The sequence below is a fragment of the Oryzias latipes genome, chromosome 15, assembly GCF_002234675.1.
Source record: "Oryzias latipes chromosome 15, ASM223467v1".
Lineage (NCBI taxonomy): Eukaryota > Metazoa > Chordata > Actinopteri > Beloniformes > Adrianichthyidae > Oryzias > Oryzias latipes.
In genome coordinates this window covers 6,628,330-6,648,301 of record NC_019873.2, presented here as the reverse complement: position 1 = coordinate 6,648,301, position 19,972 = coordinate 6,628,330, and the positions used below count along the sequence as shown (strand labels likewise).

General features: G+C 42.6%; 1 protein-coding gene across 2 annotated transcripts in view; it reads right to left on the bottom strand.

Moving 5' to 3' along the window:
* Window positions 1-19,972, bottom strand: part of LOC101155292 (tetratricopeptide repeat protein 7A) — a 76,574-nt gene that overhangs the window by 22,524 nt on the left and 34,078 nt on the right. For both annotated transcript variants that reach the window (XM_023963404.1, XM_023963405.1), the window contains exons 15-17: window positions 18,784-18,856; window positions 18,539-18,699; window positions 6,226-6,342 (exon numbers count right to left, since the gene is read on the bottom strand). In XM_023963404.1, the coding sequence (XP_023819172.1) occupies window positions 6,226-6,342; window positions 18,539-18,699; window positions 18,784-18,856 (351 nt within the window). The remainder of the gene's footprint in view (window positions 1-6,225; window positions 6,343-18,538; window positions 18,700-18,783; window positions 18,857-19,972) is intronic.

Sequence of the window (19,972 nt, the reverse complement as noted above, 5' to 3'; positions counted from 1 at the left end):
AACAACTTTAACAGACTCTTTCTGTCCAAGTGAGGTAAGCCAAAAGACCTCATAATTTCAGGGTGTCATCTAAAAATTCCAAGAACAGATGGGACACAATGTCTCCAAAATGTACTGTGTTAGTCATTTCTACAGAAAAAGGACTTCGGGGAACTGAAGTGACACAACTGGAGAACCTTGGAACACTGTAGAGCCTTAGGAGTGACAGACTGACCGAAATCCCTTCAAGAACATAATCAGGACCTTTTCAGGATGTCACAATACAAGAGAACGACATGTAAAGAACTGCAGTGTTCTACTGACTCTATTGAGGTCAGAGGTCAGGATTTAAATAGAACCAAATCAAACTTTATTTATGAAGCACTTTTCACTTAAGTGTAACACAAAGTGCTTTACAAATGTAAAAAAGTAAAAAAAAAAATGAAATGATAAATTAACCCTTGTGCTATCTTAGATGACCCCACCCTTCCATTGACGTGTTCTCCCTACCATGAAAAAGGTGGATAAAGGTGGAAAAATTTCATGAAATCCATGGACACCAGTGAAGATCACAAATCATTGAAGAAAAAAGGTTCAGACCACTGTCTAGTGCAGGGGTCGGGAACCTTTTTGGCCAAGAGAGCCATAAACGCCACATATTTTGAAATGTAATTTCGAAAGAGCCATACAATAATGTAGTGTCCCTTTCCCACACTGAGGCACGGGGATTTAACCTCTTTTAAGGTTCTTTATTCGGGTTACTGCAGACCGCAACAAACGCCGAACAATTAATTCAGCAGCTCCTGAATCTCTCCCGCCGAGACGAGACGAGAGCGCGTCTCCCAACTTTATATTCCCCTGCTCCCGCTGTAGCCCTCCCATTTCCCTTATTCGGCCCATAGCTGAACCCCATTGGTCCAAACTACCTAACAACAGGCTGAGCGACAGAACTGAGGGCCAATCAGATCTCTGCTTGATCGATGCGTTCCATGAACTCCAGAACTTTTAACGCGGCCCAACAGCCATCCAACTCAGTCCGCGACAATATGTTTAAAACTAAAATACAAGTGAATGTGTGCATTTGATGTAATTTCAACATTTTTAAAGTACAATAAGTCTGTGGATTCTTTTTAATAACATTGTTATGCTGTTTCTAATAAATGATGAGTATTTCTCGTGGTAGTTTTGCTGATGGTCTAGTCTGGTTTACGTGGTGAGTTTCTGCTTCATGCAGGCGTTGAGACTTTAAACGTGATCTTAGGTTGGTATGAATGTTTTGTAGATGTGAGACAGACATGGAGCCAAACACACACTCACACGCTGCAGTGAGTGACAGGCAGCGGGTTTTACGTTTTTACAATCCCTGCGCGATTCACCTGCAGCCTGTCCCCACAACACCTCAGCCCCACCCTCTGCTTTCTCCCTCACACATCCCGTCCCCGCAACTGCGCGCTCTTTCTCAGAGACGGGAGCGCGCAGTTTTAGGCACGGCAATTCACAGGTTTCCGGGTGGTACAAACTCTGTGAATTAATAGACAATTTTAAACTTATACTAGTGCTGGCGCAGATTTGTCTCTCTAAGCACCGCTACTACTGCGCGCCTCTGCCATCGCATCGCGCACGAGAAGGACTGGTCTAATGAAGGAAAAAAAATTGAATTAAAGATTTGTCTGCGAGCCACATGTGACCATCAAAAGAGCCATATATGGCTCGCGAGCCATAGGTTCCCGACCCCTGGTCTAGTGGGTCTGGATGACCCAACTCCCAATGTTCAAGTGCCTAGAATAGCACAAGGGATACACAGAATGGGTTGCACCCTCCTGACCTCCCAGGACCAAACATTCTGAAACATCAAGTGACACAAAAAAAAGAAAAAAATACTCAGAAAAATAGAAACCAAAGCGTAAACTGGGCTTCATGCTGATGGGAGAAAATTATATTTTGGGGAACTGTCCACGCCAGTGTCCAACCCAGTCATGATCACAGAGAACGTCACTATGGGATACCCCCAATCAAAGCAAGCAGCCAGACCTGGGAGGTCCCACTCCAATGATCCCGTTCCACAAGAAGGGTTAGTCACTGTGTGGAGGATCCCACTTAGGATCCCCTCAACAAAAAAGCCAAAAATGGATCCATTGGACAGTTCAACGAGAAAGAGTCTGCTAAGCAATACCATAACATTTCCCATTGACAAAAATATCTTAAAAGAAGCACATCACTGCAAGAGTCAAACATGGTGGTGGTGGTATGATGGTGCAGGGTTCTTTGCAGCTTGTAACCTTTATATTTGTAAAACCATAAATTCTGTTCTCTAATAGAAAAGGAGAATGGCTTTCAAGCTTCAGGAGCTTTGGGGTTCCTCGTTTTCTCACGTTATGACCACAAACATATTTTATTGGAATTTTATGTGAAAAACCAACACAGAGTGGCATACAGTTGTCAGAAAGAAAATTATACATGCCTTTTTTTTTTGTTTTTACAAATAAAAAATTAAAAGTGTCGTGTGCAAAAGTATTTAGCCCCCTTTTCTCTGAGTGCATCCAGTTACCTTCAGATGTCGCCTACAGACTGCAGACAGATCAAACTAAATGACTAAATAGAGTCCACCTATGTGTCATTTAATCTCAGTACAAACACAGCTGTTCTTTGACGGCTTCTGTGGTATGTGAAGAGAATATTGGGGAGCGAAGAGCTTCATGAAGTCCAACGAACACACCAGACAGGCTTGGTATAAAGCAGTGGAGAAATTTAAGGCAGGGTTAGGTTTCCCAAGCTTTGAACATCTCACATCTCACTGCTGAGCCCATCATCCCCAAATGGAAAGAGTATAGCAAAACTGAAAACCTACTGAGACATGGCCGTACACCTAAGCGAACAGGCCGAACACGGAGAGCACTGAGATGCAGCCAAGACCCGCACGGGGACTCTGGACGAACAGAGATCTACAGCTCAGATGGGGGAATTCGTCCATAGGATAACTATCAGTCTTACACTCCACAGATCTGGGCTTCATGGATGAGTAGCAAGAGGAAAGCTGTTGTTAAAAGAAAACCCCAAAAAGGTTCTGTTTGCAGTTTGCCAGGAGCCATGTGAGGGACCCAAAATGTGTGGAAGAAGGAGATCTGGTCATATGTAACCAAAACAGAAGATTTTGGCCAAAAGGCAAAACTATATGTGTGGCAGAAACCTAATGTGCCACACTACCAAACATGGTGGTGGCACCGTCATGCTCTGGGGCTGCTTCTCTTCAGCAGGGGCAGGGAAGCTGGTCAGAGTTGATGGGAAGATGGATGGAGCCAAATACAGGGAAATCTAGGAAGAAAACATGTAGGAGTCTGCAAAATACTTGAGAATAAGGCGGGGCTTCACCTTCCAACAGGACCACGACCCTTTATGTAAACACAAGGCTACCATGGAATGGTTTAAAATAAAACGTAATCATGTGCTGGAATGACCCAGTCAAAGAGCAGACCTGAATCCAATCCAGAATCTGTGGAAAGATCTGAAAACTGCTGCTCACAAACATTCTCCATCTAATCTAGCTCAGCCTGAAAATTTCAATCTCTAGATGTGCAAAACTGCTAAGAGACTCACCCAAAAGATGTGCAGCTGTAACGGCAGCAGAAGGGGGTTCCACAAATTATGGAGGCTGAATAATATTGCACACTGCACTTTTCAGTTAAAAACGGAAAGTTTTTAAGTGAAAACTGAAAAGTTGACAACTGTATGCCACTTTGTGTTGGTCCAGTATATTTATGTTTGTGGTTATAATGTGAGGAAATATGGGGTATGAATACTTTTGCAAGCCAATGTAAACAGACATTGTAAGACAAAATTTGACAACAGCCAAAGTCCAAATTGTTGTCAACAAAAGCTACAGCGCCTCACGTGCACTACTGTATTCCTTTTGCTTCAAATATTAATTTATTCAGTCCTGTCTGAGAAAGGCTTTTTCTGCTTTTTCGTGTTTTTAAAAACATTCTTTCATTTTCACAACATTTTTTTCTATTGTCTTTTTTAAAGCTGCCCTTGCTTTCATGAACATATGGTCATGCAGGCTGTAATGAATGTTAATAGTTTAATTTCCAATTTAAGAGTATGGTTTGTCTTCACAGTCCGTTTAAAAAAGAAAATTGTGGGGGAAAAAATCACATTTTTCCAAGTTAAAACCTAAATTAAGACAAACTAAAGTGTGTGTGTTATTGTCTTTATCGCATTCAAATATTGTTTGTGTGTTCTCTCCAATTAAACATTTATTCCAGTTGTGCAAGAACATTCTGTGCATTTGTCCCACATCATGTTATCATTCTATACTCTAAAAACATGTTTCAAGTACTGCAATACAGTAAAATGTTCTTTGAGTCTTTGTGCGCGAGCGGCGCTGCATTTGAAACCCACTCATTACATTTTCCCAAACAAGAGGCAAAAAGATTGCAGTGCTGCTGCAACTCAGATTCATCCTGATGCTGGCAGAGATGAAGAGCACTCATGCAGCATAATAGATAGAGGAATGTGTTAGACAGATATATAAATAGACATATAGATAAATATATAGATAGGTAATGTGTTGGAGCACTAAGGCAGAGGAAAAGGACGGATCACAAAGTGTTTCTGCTCACTCTGAGCTAAAACTGAAAATACATTTCTTCACATGCTTGTGTATTAGCTGCAGTTCATGAATACATGTACCTTCATGTATGTGTAAAAGTGATTAAAGGAACTATCAACACACGCAAAACCCGTAGCCCCTTTTATGAGTCCCATATTTAAATAGATAAACTTTCCACCAATACTTGAAATTCTATTTGAAAAAAAGAAGTCAAAAGTACTGAAAGACCCACTCCTCTCATCTTTTGGTCTACTTTCAAAATGTTTCCAGTGGTTTAAAAAGAAAAAACCTTTCCCTCTTCATTGCTGAAAGCTCTCTGTTTACACTCTCTCCCGCTAGCTTGCAGTCCCCAGCCTAAAATTAGATGGCGAGCAATGGTGGAGCCATATTTTATTTTTGCTCCAGGCTTACTTCCAGTGTAGACCCAGTTTCTTTTATTTTAATATCTAATAATCTTGTATCTTTTTTGTTTTGATAATAGTTGTTGATGTGCGTTTGTTCTCGACTGATCAGCTTACGCGTTGCTTCTGGTCTTTTCTTGGTCTGGGAATCACTTTGTGCTGCAGAGAATCTCTGTAAATATCTTGTACAAATGATGCAGTTCCTTAAAAGACCACTTTAAAACAAGATGGAAAAGAGGGCACCTTCCCATTGACTCCAGGTTTAATTAAAAAGTCAGATCTCACACCAAAACTAAACTACTTTACAATCTGGTTCTAAAATCGGATCATCTTCTGCAAGTTGTTGAAGTGGGCGGAGCAAACGTCATCTACTGTTCTCGTCTTACTAAAGGACAAGGATCAGGGAAACAAAAGCTTTTCTTTTGTCTTACTCTCTCATCGGCAGTTTGCATAATATTTAAAATGAGCATTTGACTGGAACACTGTGAACTTGTGAGAGTCTGAGTAATAAAAACAAAGTGGAGAAATCATGTTGGTGCGCCTGCCAAAATCTGTGGCTTTGCTGCTCATTTTAAGGTTCGTGTGACTGAATAAAATGTTTTTCTTAGCCACATTTTTGTGTGGAGTTGTTGAAGAAGGGACAGAGTTTTAAATCCTCTAATATTTTTATTTTTTAAATCTCTGTGATCAGTTCAGTCAAAAGTCCTGTGATTTAGGTTCACAACTCTAGCATAATGCAATTTAGGTCAGTTAATATTTACCAGGAGATAATAAAATACACACATAGGGAGAAATAACTGTTTCTAAGTAGAAAATCCACTTAATCTTAAGTAGTTTAATTTGGTCCAGAAAATGCATTCAAACAAGGTTTTATGCCTTAGTCACAATTGCCCTTACCGGTGGATATGGGCTGTCTGCGGGAGAAAAATGGGCACACCTGTACGCTGGAGCTGGAAGTAAGCCATTTTTTGAGGGTGACGTCACACTCACTCTATTTAGTTCTCTTATGAAGTCAAAGACCCGATTCTAGTGCATGTTGGAAGAGTTGGAAGAGGCTTGGTGCAAAATGTCAAAGCGCTGCAAAACTGGCGAATCTTGATTTTCATTGGAATTCGCATTACAGAGGGCGATGTGAACATAGCTTTAGATATAATGGGAATAAAACAATAACTATTTGGAGGTTGGTAGTTTTCATGATGCAGGAAAAGCAACAGACATTGTCTTTTGCATGCTCACCTGGAGCGGCTGACATCGTGATGGCTCAGCCAGCATTGCAGCATCTCCTCACAGGTCTGCAGCGCTGCAGCGGGTCCAAACATGGCCTCCTCCAGCTTCACCTTCGTCAGGAGCAAACTGGAGAGAGAAACACGTCACTCATTTCCTCATAAATTCACGCTTCCCTTTGACCTATCGGCTCCGTGTGAAGGTGTGAAGCACCCTCATCGTCTAATGAATTGGTACAAACAGTATTCTGTTAGGAAAATAAACTGTAAATAGCTCAATTGGCCCCAGGCTATGTTTGGTCAAACCTGTTTTTTTTTATTGTCACCGATAACAGTAGCTGTGATTATAAAACAAAATACATCACAAGAAAAGGAAGTGGCAGGAAAACAATCACAGACTTGAATTCTCTAGTTCGTGTTTTCCACTTAAACACAAAACAAAGAAAGCCTTAAATATTTATGCACCTTTGTACGCAGTAATGTTCTAAAGAGTGCATTTGGATCCATGCAGCCGCGGGATAAAGTGCTCAGGCCACATTAGCAGCTCACAGTACACAGATGGATTGATGGAATCAGACTCACAGCGAAGATATTCATCAACAGAGAGCTGTACAAGTGTGTGAGATGTGTGCCTGAACTGAGACGCTGATGGGTAGAGTGTTTCCGCCTGGCCTTTTTAGGTGAAGACAACTGGTAAAGTGATGTGGGAGCCTCTGATGAGAACATGTTGGTGTGCATGTGTGTGTGTTAATTGCCAAAAGGGGCTCTCAGAGGATGCAAAGCCTGTCATGGACATCACTCATCCATGAGAGTGAAGGGAGGATCGAGAAAGAGACATGGTGTTCGCCGTATCTGGTACGCCGTGGAAGGCTGCTCTAGTTATTCTGCACTCTGCTGTCGTAGGATTGGGGGGGGGGGGCAGGGGGAAATAGAGGGAGGGAGAAAACCAAGAACGGAGAGATGGATGAAGTGATGGAAGAAGGGTGAGGATCAGCGGCAAAGAGAGACAAGCTGTCGTCAGGGGAGAAATGGGCCTCGTTACCAACTGAAGGGTCGGTGGAGGGCTGGGGGATGGGTGCAGGAGTGTGTGGATAGTGGGAGAAGATGGTGGGATATTTTTCAAGAGAAAATATTGAAAGTGCGTCTGTGTGGGAGGAAGGAAGCTGGATTTACTGACATGTAGATGACAAGTGCTGCCGAGGGACGCTGTTTTAAGGATATGCCTGCCAGTAGGAGTCCACCAGAGAGTGTGTCTCTGGGCCGCCCATTACCAGGGTGACAAAGCATTTAGAAGGATAGTGATGGTGTAACCCAGCTGTGGGTTGAGAAGTGACAGCATTTGAGTGTGGGTGTTGCCATACATATGAAAAACTAAGTGTGTTATCTTGATGTCCAACCTACAGAGCCAGATGAAAGCAGATTGCTATCTTCAAAAAAATCATGGACTCTCGCAGGTTTAACAGAAGCCTTCCTGATACCAACATTTGTTTCAGATACTAATGAGGAATTGATTTGTGCACTCTTGGGTTGTTGGTTCTGTCTATTTCCTGGTCAAGTCCTTGTAAATTTCCAAATGGCATTAATGCATAAAGACCCATCCTTAATGAAATCCTCCTGAAAACTGCCCTAGACAATGACATAAATTTAACCCTGCTCAATGTAGCCCCTGTTTTTTACACAAAATATGACTGTATTTTAGTATCTCAGCTGCAGCACCTAGTGGTCATGTGTGGTAATGTTCCTCAACGATTGAAGGGCCTATATACTATGCTATTCTTAAGCCTTTTATAGTGAACAATCTAAATGATTATATATCACCTTTGGCACACAAAAGAACAATTTTTAAATGAAATACTAGTTATTTTCCTGAGTTCTTTTCCAACCCAGCAGTAAGACGACTCTACCTCTGAGGCAAATGGGTGCCGCTCATTTCATAACGTCAACCTCGAGCCGGCCTCGGCAGCGTGTCTGCGTCTCGCCCCCCCAAGCAAACTTTTGCCAAGGTGGATATGCATGTTGTGCATATAAAAGGAAAGCGTTTTAACAGATCACTGCAAGCTCCGTGGAGAAAATGTGTGTGTTAGCCTGTGGGTGGTGCAGACTCTTCCTGGAAGGGGCTGTTCTCACTTATCTACATCACCCCATGAGAACCCGCTCTTTTTCGTGGATTGGAAGGGGGTGTTGCTCAGAGCTCAGGTTTTTAGAGGAATACTTAGAAATGCGTGAATGGATCAAACACATTTTTGGGTTCTTTTTTGTGAGGAATGAACGTTATAACACACTTAAAAGCTCAAAAAATTGATTTTGCATGGTATAGGCCCTTCAAGGTCCCATTTAGCAGACAGAACAATGAGTGAAGCATGCTAGTTTGAAAAAACGGGGTTCTGCAGGGTACAGTTTTAGTCTGTTCTTTTCCTCAACATTTTATACCTGACTTTCATTGCTGGAAAGGATTTCTCTGTTCATTGTATGCTGATGATTGTCAGATCTGTATCTGTCTGAAGACCAGTTCAAGTCCCCAGAAGTTCCATCCATCCATCTTCTTTTGCTTACCCGGGACCGGGTCACGGGGGAAGCAGTCTAAAGGCCTGTTCACACCGGGACGAATTTCGCGCGCGATATTCGCCGACGTTTAACGCCTCGTGACTAAACAAAGGGCACCAATGTGAGTGTGCACACCGACGCGAAAAACGCCACGCGTAAAAGCGTCATTTTTTTAAAAACGCCTCGGGTTCGTTTTTTTGGTTTGACGCGCCGCATCAAAACCTATACGACCAATGAGAATAGCGCTTTTGCACACGTGTCTGGAGCTTCTGAAGTTACAGTAAAACACAACTTGGGGGCACTCAAACACAAAACTGTCTTGCTGAGCACACATACGTAACGGCGCAGAAGATAGACGCCAAGTAGCGTCTACACTGCTGCGAAGAAATAAGACGAAGAAGATGCACTCACTGACGGACATTCTAAAATATCCCCGAAAACGCTCATGATACATTTTCAGCTCTTGTACCAGTCGATAAAACTCCCCATGTTCTTCTCTTCTCGTAACTATGGTATGTACCCAAAATCGGCGTCTTTTCCGGCGTCTTTCATCATTCAACAGAACAATAATTTCTTCATCGCTGGAACTGGAGCTAGAGCTACTGGCGCTGGAAATATTCATGTTTTCTTTGTATGATTCTTACAAGCGCGTAAATACTTGCTCTCTTCTTCTGAGTGAAAAGCGAGTTTAAGAAGCATAAAGTTGCGCAGCGCCACCTTGTGTACAGGAGTATTTCTGTTCACATTAAGCGCCATCTAACGTCAGGGAATGAATTTGCATGTTCACTTGGCTCATCGTCAGAGAAAATCGCTAGGGTGTGAACACAAAAAACGCGTTGAAAAACGCTGGCGAATAACGTGCGCCGATATTCATCCAGATGTGTACGGCCCTTAAGCCAAGATGGCCACTTCATCCAGCCCAAGACGTTCTCAGGCCAGCCGAAAGACATAGACTCTCCAGGGTGTCCTGGGCCTTCCCCGGGGTCTCCACCCAGTGGGACATGCCTGGAACACCTCCCCAGGGAGGCGTCCAGGAGGTATCCGGACTAGATGCCAGAGCCACCTCAACTGGTCGATGTGAAAGAGAAGCGGTTCTACTCCAAGCTCTCCGCGGGTGAACAAGCTTTTCACCCCATCTCTAAGGGAGCGCCTAGCCACCCTATAGAGGACGCTCATTTCAGCCGCTTGTATTTGGAACCTTGTTCTTTCGGTCATGAGCCAGAGCTCATGACCACAGGTGAGTTTTGGAACGAAGATTAACCGGTAAATTGAGAGCTTTGCTCTTGTTGGTTTTCCCTACCCCAGGTGGAGGAGTCCCTTGAAGTTAAGTCCTGAATTATCCATACTTGAATCCTAACAGAGCTTTAAAAAGGAAGCTTGTGCCTCCAGCCTTGGCCCTTGACCGTAAGTTTGACTCAGCTCAGCCCTTGTGAGTTGCCAGTGGCAAAGTGGTTCTTGTATGAGTCTGTAGTGGTGAAAAGAGTTGACCCATCAGGTGTGTGTTCTATCTTTCTTGTGCTATCTAAGGCTATGTGCTGTCGATTGTTAAGCGGTGCTTCATATATATGGGAGACAAAAAGGATCTTCCTTCTGAGACTGACTAGAGTTTCCCTTGAGCTACATTCACATTGCCCTTAGCAAAGCATGTTCAAGCAACCACTTCCAATGAAAAGTCTGTGTAAACGTGCATAAATCCAAGTTTCCGGCTTCTGCATTCAAAACTCTTGCAGTCACGCCTAGCTACATTTTAAAGTACATTTTTGGGTTCTATGTACAAAATGTACAGCCACGCACCAAATACATTTTTATTGGAGAGGCTCTTCAATGTTCCAACTCAGAAATGTGTCTTTTACTTCAAAAATTTGATTTTTGTAAATGCAACACACAAACCTTTCAGTTTTACCATTTATGTCCAATTCAGAAGCCACCCATTAACTGCACGTACCAAAATAAACTTGCATTCACTGAAGCGTTGTTCATCCAAAGCAATTTTTGTGCAGCCTTTGGAAACCACCAGACTCTTGCTAACAAAGCACAGACAATGGACCTGCTTCTCCAAAGGGATTAAGTGGGATCTTTGGTTTGTGCATAACCCCCTGCCTGGTGGCTTTGTTTGTTGTGTCTGTGCTCTACACCTGGGCCAGCTCTACACATGACTCACAACCACACAGTGCCTAACAGAGGGATCAGAACCAACTGCCAGACGAGGAAAGCGTAAATATCTCTCAATGATATTGACAGATGGATATTTTTAAAACGGACTTTTTTACAGTTCTCATGGAGTTTGATGGCTGATTGTAAAATTCCATCTGCATAATAACTCCAAAAGGAGAGATTACTTCGTTTGAACCACACTCTCTCAGAGGGAGGGGTAATTATGTGATTATTTGATTGTCATTTGGACCATGACTTGTCACAGGTATGCCATGAAAACATCAAGAATATACATCTGGGTAAATAAAAGCGTAACATGTCTCCCTTGATGTAAAACAATAATGTTGGATGTATTGAGTTTAACTGTGATGCCTTAGGGAAACATTCAGATGAGTCAGTGTTATGAGCTTCTAAAATTATTGTGGTGGTGGGTGGTTTTTCTCAGCTGTAGGGGGAACAGTAGGTGAGTCAGTTCAGTTCAGCTGTGATTCATCAGTTTGTGTCTTTATCTGAGGTAGTGTGCTGAAGCCCCACACCCTAATGCGTAACTCGCAGCCAGTGGAAATATCATCAGTAAAATGTTTTCTGAAAATAGAAATGCATTTCTTGGGTAAATCTATTTGTACCACAAACTGTTAATAAGGGACGTTTCTAGTCTACCTCGTCAATCACTGTGACTCACTCTCTGACTCTCTGACTTTACCTGCAGATGAACCGAGAAAGGCCCTGGGACAGACTGGAGACCTGTCCAGGATGCCCCCTGGCTTCGCCCAGGAGTGGCCGGGATAGGCTCCGGCAGCCCCGTGACCCCGAAATGGACAAAATGGGTTTAGAAAATGAATGAATGAATGAACAGAGACAGACTCAAAGCAAGAAGCTAGTCGGAAAAAGGCACTGGCATGCTCAAACCTAGTACTGGTAAATAGGATTTGATCCAAAAAGGCATAAATTCATGTTTTTATAGTGAGGGCAACATGACAACTCCATAAATGATTGAGACGAGATCAGGAAATCACCAGTCTAAAGGGGGAGTTGTCCACACATAAAGCTGAACATGGAAACACAGTGACACACCAACTTTTAACAGAACAATGGAAATCCCCGTTACTTTCAAGGATGTAGACAGAACTATCCTTTTGTTTTGTTTTGTTTTTATATTATATATGTATATTTTTAGGCTACTTCTTTTTGCAGTGTTCTCCCTAATCTAAAAAGTGAGGAACAGTTAACCTCCAATCAGTAACTTGCATTGCATCCTTGCATTAAAAAGGCCCCACTCTTTCAATGGTCCTTCTGCTTTTTTGGTGTTTTGAACAGACCAAAGGAGCGTGGAAGACAGACAGACAGGAGTCTTTCATTCAGTAGAGCAGTGGAAATCAACCCCATTGATCCCTGAAGTAGGAAATTTCTCACACAGACCGGTAGTATGCTTTTTTTTTATATAAATACCATGTTGGGAAAATAGTTCTCCAACAAGAAGTTATTTTGCACAAACATCCACCTTGTCATTTAGCCCCTTGACACAATCTGTATAATGCCGGCTGAGTTTGCATCAAGATTACAGCACTCAAAGCTGCACAGCAGATTACAAAGGCTGTCATTTCTAGCCTCCTGGGATTGAGGCTGTCGTGTGTAGAGTGTCGTTTTTGACTGAGCAGTAAAAAAGCTTGGTGGTGGTCGGATAAGAGCGCTGCGTGCCAGCGTAAACTCCACATAAAAATAGCTAATAATGTTCCCCTGAAAGAGTGGTTCATATTCAGTATTACTCATCCTGCACTCCCACAGATTAGAGTGAGAATTGTTCACGCACATGTAGCACAAACACACACTGATAGTACACATAGCATGTGTGTAGATCTGCACAACCGTGCAGACAAACTTGTGCTGTGAAGCTAGACATGCAGAAAGAGTGGCATGCGAAGCAGCATGTTTGTTCAGATGCTCGCATAACAGGCTGCTGATGCTGCAGCCTCCCATCAGATGAATGCTGAATCAAAGGCTGGGATTAATCATTCTCTTTAGTACAAATTGCAAAACCATTATCACTGTCAATCCCCCCCCCCCCCCCTCAAACCAAACACACACACACACACAAGCCCACCCCTTCTGTCGGCACAGCTCTCTCTCAATCTGTAGCCGAATCCCATTTCACATTGAGACGCAGAGCTGTTTACTCTGCCATTAAAATTTCAAAGCAAAAGAAGACACAGACCAAACAAAAAAAAAGTGGAAGAAAAAAGAGGGCTGGAAGTGAAGGAGGATGGGAAGTGTTGGAAAGAGAAACGGGCTGGCAGGTTGTGATGTGGGAGAAAAGGAGGAGGGAGAAATTCTGAATGCTACAGCGAACGGTTTGCTGTGCTGCAGAGAGCCACGGGCTACAAACATTCCCACACATGCATGCACATGCTCCATAGCATGCAGCAAGCTCGTGCAAGACTGTGTACTAACGTTCACGTTCTCTCAGGATCACAAACAGGAAGCTAGTGAATTCTCCAGCTTCTCGGACCAGTATTGATCTCTTACTTTGAGTTCAAGGTTCACAGCAAGACGTCATCCTCTGATTTTCTCTGGAACCCAGACTCCATAGTTTCAGGTCAGAATCAGCCCGGAAGAGTTTCTGTTCTACTGTGAAATTGTTGTAAGTACAGCGCATCTAGAATAATACATGACAAACAAATGAAAATCTAAATACAAAAACAAAACTAAGCTCAGTAACTGGAGGGTTTAGAAGTGTGGCCGCACAAACCCGCCTGTTTTGATGTGGCCAATTCGAACCAGTTTTTTAAAAACTACATAACTTTCACAATAAAACTAGAACTGCTGTCACAGAGAATCAAATGTTTTCAAAAGTAACAAGCAAAAAATTCGTCCCAAATGTTGTAATATGCACGGTACAGCTGGTTTGAGCACCACCTGTCAATCACAACGCCAGGGGCCTCATTTATAAAACTTTGCGTAGGATTTGCGTCAGAAGTGGCGTACGGATGAAACATAGGACGTGCGTACGCACAGAAATATTCGGATTTATAAAACCGTGCGCACGCACATCCTACGCATCTTTCCCTTAATAAATCACAACCAATTCTAAATGCAGCGCAGCTTTTGCGGCTTTATGACACGCCCATAGTTGCCCATAAATAGTCCGTGAAACGCCCACAAATGAATATTCATTGATTGAGAAACCATGGCACACACCGAGAGGAAATGAAAAAAACGTAACTTCACTCAATGTGAAGTAGAAGTTATCGTTGGCGAGGTGGAAAAGAGGAGAAAATGTTTGGAGGGCACAGTGTGGGCATTACTAATGCCAAAAAGGCACGTGAGTGGCAAACGGTGGCAGACGCCGTAAATGCTGTAGCCTCACAACCTCGGACCGTGGCCGAAATAAAAAAGAAATGGTCGGACATCAAAGTCGAGGCAAAAAAAACATCTGGCGCTGCATCGCCAGAGTGTGTCTGCCACGGGGGTGGGGGTGGGGGGTCCGGAGCTGACCCCTCTTGATGAGAGAATAGCGGCAATAATTGGGGAATCCCTTAAGTGGAGTGTTGACTGAGGCGCAGGGGGAACACCGACGCGCCAGATACACCGGGTGACACCCCCCCAAAAGCCCGCATAGGTCCAACAGGACGGCTCGAGGAAGTCGGAACCGGCTCATAAGCCAGTCGTCCTCGTTTGCCAGCAAGTTTTCTTGCTGTCTAAAGATGCGTTCACTCCGAATTCTTCCATTTGCCACATCTTCTAAGAGCGCAAGATCAGCCATTGTGCGTCGTTACGCATTGTGATGGGGCATTTTATTACATCTGACAAGCTACAGATGTCGGTAATAATCGACGTGGAAATGGGAAATTGTTCAGCGCAAATGTAATTTCTTGTTGCTTTCTGAATGGTTGAGACATACGCCATACATTGTTTTATCAAAAATAAAACAAACTAAAGGCATATCCATGAATACCATAATTCTGTAGCTTATGAAGAAATGTTTTACTATGAAAACAACTTTCCCCAGTGGACAATTAATGCATCTCTCTCTATCTATCCATCTGTCTGTCTAATTGCACCTATATCTGCTCCGCCAGACGGACACATTAACGGGAATATCAGTTTTGTACATTATTTCGTTCTGTTAACTATATTACCGTATTTTCCGGACTATAAGTCGCACTTTTTTTCATAGTTTGGCAAGGGGTGCGACTTATACTCCGCAGCGACTTATATTAGAAATAAATTGAAATAAATACATTGTTAACCCTCCTGTTATGTTCATTTGTGAGGAACAGAGATGATGTTTCTGGGTCAATTTGATGTATGAGGTATGTTAAGTGTTAAGAGGATGTTAAGTGACTCAGAGAATCAGCAAACTTTTTTTTACAGTAAGATCTTGAAGGCTAAGAACACAATATTCTATTTTCCAATGATTTCATAGATTCAGAAATGCAATAAAAATGACAACTGTTTCTACAAATACAGGATGAAAACAGAGTATTAGTTAGCCAATGATGCTTCATGAAAAGAATAAATAAATAAGTTTGAGAAAAAAATTACTGTGAAATTATTAGATAAACAGTCTGCTATGATTGTGTCATATAAGGTTGTGAAAGTTAAAATGCGACTTATACTCCGGTGCGACTTATAGTCCGGAAAATACGGTATTTATGAGGATGAATTGCACAACAGGCCAATATTGCAGAAAATATTTCACTTTTCTTTTTGCAAATAAGTGTTCATTTGGATTTCTGTTGTAATTTTCGTTTGATTTTTTTGTTTGTTTCACTGCTGATCGATCAAACGGGTGTTCGTGTAGGCTGTTAATTGTAAGACTTGCTTTGTGAAGTCTTCATGTTATTTATGAGAGGCAGGATTGTCATTTTCACTTTCACGTGCCGAAGGTGTCGCATTTCTCATTTCACCCGTTTTTGTGCGTACGCCTGGGTCAGAGCTTGCGTGAAGGACCGCACATTTTCCCGTCAAGTTTGCTTTTTATAAATCTCAACTATTGCGTAGAGAGTGGCGTACGCCTTCTTTTGTGCGTACGCAACGTTTAGAAATGAGGCCCCAGATGCCTAATTTCAAGGTAAAACCAAAAAAAATGATGAGATTAATTAAAACTTACTTCCTTGTAAGGATCAGTGTTCTGTTTAGTTGATTTAAGATATTAAAGTTAAGTTTTGTGTTTGATAGTTTACTTTTTTTTCCTATCACTTATCAAGTGTTCTCTTTTAACTAATCCCCCTTCCGCAGATTTAGGCGGCTTGTTTTTAGTTTTTCTTCAACAAATCATTTTATTTTAATTTATTCCTTAATGTTTTTTCAGTTTAGATTTGACTTTTTGTCATGTTTTAATTTGTGGATAAAATTACCAGCATTTGGGTCCTTAAACCACCATCGCTGGAACCCCAGTGCAGCTTTTGAGGAAAACGTATGCAGATCACTGAAAATCTCCCTCCACCTAGGGATCCACGCATCTCCTGGGGTACAAATGACCCTAAGAACTGGAGGGAAACAGCCTATTTATTTATTTCAATCAGTGAAAGCATCTCCAAGTATGGCAATGATCTTAACCACATCGCCCGGGCAACAAAAGAGTGGCTACATAAAAATGCATTTTAAAGTTCTGGAGTGGTCTAGCCAGTCTCTGGACCTCAATGCAATAGAGAATAAGTGACAGGAATAGAAAAAGCCTTAAAATAGCTCAGCTCTTGAGAAGATCTGCAAGGAGGAATGGACCAAGACAGCAGCTACAGTGCAAACCGGCAGAAGACCTACAGAAAAATCTTAACCCTGTCACTGAAACCAGGGTTACATTACAGAATACTGAGGTGAACTTTTGTTCAGTCCCTCCAGGATCCAGAACCATATGAAGCCGCAAAGTTGTAATATTTTTCAATAAAACATTTTAACTAAAGCTGATCACATGAAATAAGATCGTATTTTAAAGGAGGGACTTGCAAAATCGGTGACTGTCAAATATGTTTTTGTAATTTTGTAAAGATTGCAAAAAAAAGGCCTAATTTCTCTGACAAAAAGATCAATACACCAAAACTGTAGTTACAGTGTAAAAGCACATCATTGTGTTTTAAGTTTGAGTTGTAATTGGATCAAAATGTGTTCATGTTGGGATCTGAGGCCACAGGAAGGAGATCCTGTTCTCTAGATCCTCTCAGTTACTGCAAAACCACGTTTCCAGGAATCTTCCGGAACATACAAGCTATTCTCTTCTTTCCAGAAACACACATTTCAGAGTCAACCAACAGGTCACAGCTTGCTGTTTCATAAGTTTGAGTAGTTTCATGTGAGCACCCCCCCCCACACACACACCCACACACACACTCACACAGACACACATATACTACAAACTGTCACCTGACACAAGGTAAAACGTATGCAACATCTCCTGAAAGATTCATTTGCGTCTTAGTCTCTTCTCCCCAACAACAGTTTTAAAACAACAACCGCATCCGCCTCTTCTGCTTGTATGACCTTACGGTTACCGGGGCGATGGGGATTTCTGGTTTAGAGTGGGGGGAATTGGCTGAGCCCAGAAAAGAGCTTTTAAATGGGTCAAAGCAGTCAAGTGTCTCTATGGAGGAGGTGTGTGTCTGCAAGTGTTTGATTGTGCATGTAGACATAAAACATCTATCTTCCAAGTGTACACACACACGCACACAAACACACAGCAGCCACCAGTGAGGCTTTTGTAATTATAAAAGCATCCACCCACTCCATCTCTGTGTTTTCTTCTCCCAGTCGGGCTCTAATGTCCTTCGTTATTTAATCAGCCTTTTTTTTGTGCTGTATTTCCTCTTCCTCCTGATGTATGACTGCGCCCCATCTGTCTGCGGTGGGACCATGGAGGCCAACACTGACCCCAAATGGTTGCATTATGAAATTTACGCAGCTTTGAAGCAGACAGAGACCACATCAGAGGGGTGATGCAACACGCTTCCATGTCAATGTGAAGTAAATAATGTCCGTCTTGATGCTGTGGTCGCCTGCCACACGGACCCACAGCTCATGATAATGATGAGGGAGGATCTGGATGAAAGGTGAGTCTGTGAAGTGATGTAATGAGTTTGCACTTTTTCTTTTCACTCCATACATAAATATTTTACAGGAATAAAAAATGTTGTCAAAAATATGCAAAGTGATAAAGGGTTAATACTGTCAAGTGCTTCTATTTATGTCCAAAACCATTAATTGTTGGAATACTTTTAACCTTTAAGTTGGCTTAAGCTCCTCTTCATAACAAGAGAGGTGAGTTTTTCCTTTAGGAAGTGTCTGTTGTGTCATAAAAACGTCACTTGGCTCGGGGTCGCAGCTGCAGTGTGCAAAGGGTAAGAGTGTATGAGGGGGGAACCGGTACCGCAATGCAGCCCTCCACTTGGGAACGTCTAAATAAGGCGTCGAGTGTGTGAGTGTCTGTGCGGTCGGCCTCCAACATAGCTGAGGCGAGACACCCAATCCCCACGGAGAGAGAGGGGCTTGTGTTTGGACGGGTCTTCCCTGCACCACCTACAGCAGCTACTCTTCCTAGCAAGCACTCACAAAAGTATCACTCAAAGTTTCATAAGCGTATAGATTGAAATCTCCTCTATTCAGCGTGCGGGTTTAGATGTGGCTGTGGATTTTACTTGAGGTTGTCGGGGTGCTGGCTGAGGGCCAGGTTGAGGGTTTCCAGAGCGTGACAGTGATGCTTCTGGGCGCTCAACAGCAGGGTCAACAGGTGGAGGGAGTGTAAGTCATCCCCATGGAGTGATAACGCTGCCTGCAGGGGCTCCATGGCTGCTGAGACCTTCAAAATAAACGCTTCTATTTTCAGATAAAGGCTGCAACGAACTGAGGATCAAAAGTGAAAACTTTTGCTGCTTCTTAGTACCTGCCGAACAATGGCCAGCTGCAGAGCCAGATTCAAAGAAATCTTTGCATCCTTGGGGTCTAGTGAATGTGCTCTGCAGAAGAACAACAGATATACAAACATGTCAGAACATTAGAACATGTGAACAAGTCGTTTTAGACTGACAACATGTCTTGAAGTAAAACTTTAGTCACGTGCACCTGTATGGGGGTTTGACCCGTACGGGTGCTGCAGGTTTTTGGGTTGTCAGGGCCTGTGGAGAGTCGTAGAGAGGAGTGGCTGCATCTTAAGAGGGGGGTGTGACTAAAGGGACGCCATAAAAATAGAACGTACCATTGTCATGCATGTGATTAATGCATTGTGAAGTATTTATAAGGATAATGCAAGTCGCACACACTTATGACAGACAAGTGAGGCTGTTGGACGATGCCCTTACACAACACTCTAGCCATTACTAAGGTGAGCTTATTGGCTTCTTATTGATGGCGCACAAATGCTGAATGCACGGGGTGTGTTGATCAGTGCCTGAATGACACTTGTAGGAAACAAGACTGTCTCATTTCCTTATTTCTAACAGTCAGTGTGTGAGCAAGGAGCACGCACTTATCACCTGAACAGCACTAATCTGAAAGGCAGAATTTGGGGGACTGAAAAAAAAAAATCAAATCAAATAAAAAAAATCTAACATTTGCAGAGGCAACTTTCATTTTTCCTGCTTTATCAAACAGAGCATATACAAGCATTTCTAAAAAGTAACGTAAGCAGCACCTCAGACGGAAGGGTTATATAACCACACTTCCAGGACGTTTTCCAGTTTGGAAACATGTACCAACCAACTGATAACTTCTAGTAGTTTAGGTATGGGTTGCAGCTGTAAGAAAACAAGCCCCAGACCTCCCTCCCTTTGGCCAGCTTTTCCAGGAGGACACCATAGTGTCTCACAACCAGCAGAGATATAAATTCTTAAAGTCTATCCAGGGTTGGCCACACAACTTTTTCCCATGATGCCTTCCCAGGAAGACATTCCAATGGTATTTCAGTCAGACAACTCATGCAGTAAGAAAATGAATTTCCATATTTTTTTTAGTTTGGCATAAGGCTCCGTTCAGTTACATAAAACAAAGATCACCTCCCCCCCGGCTTTCACTCACAGGTGAAAGCTGGGGGGTTGACGAATGCAGGGCTCGCGGAAATGGAAGAAGAGGGATTG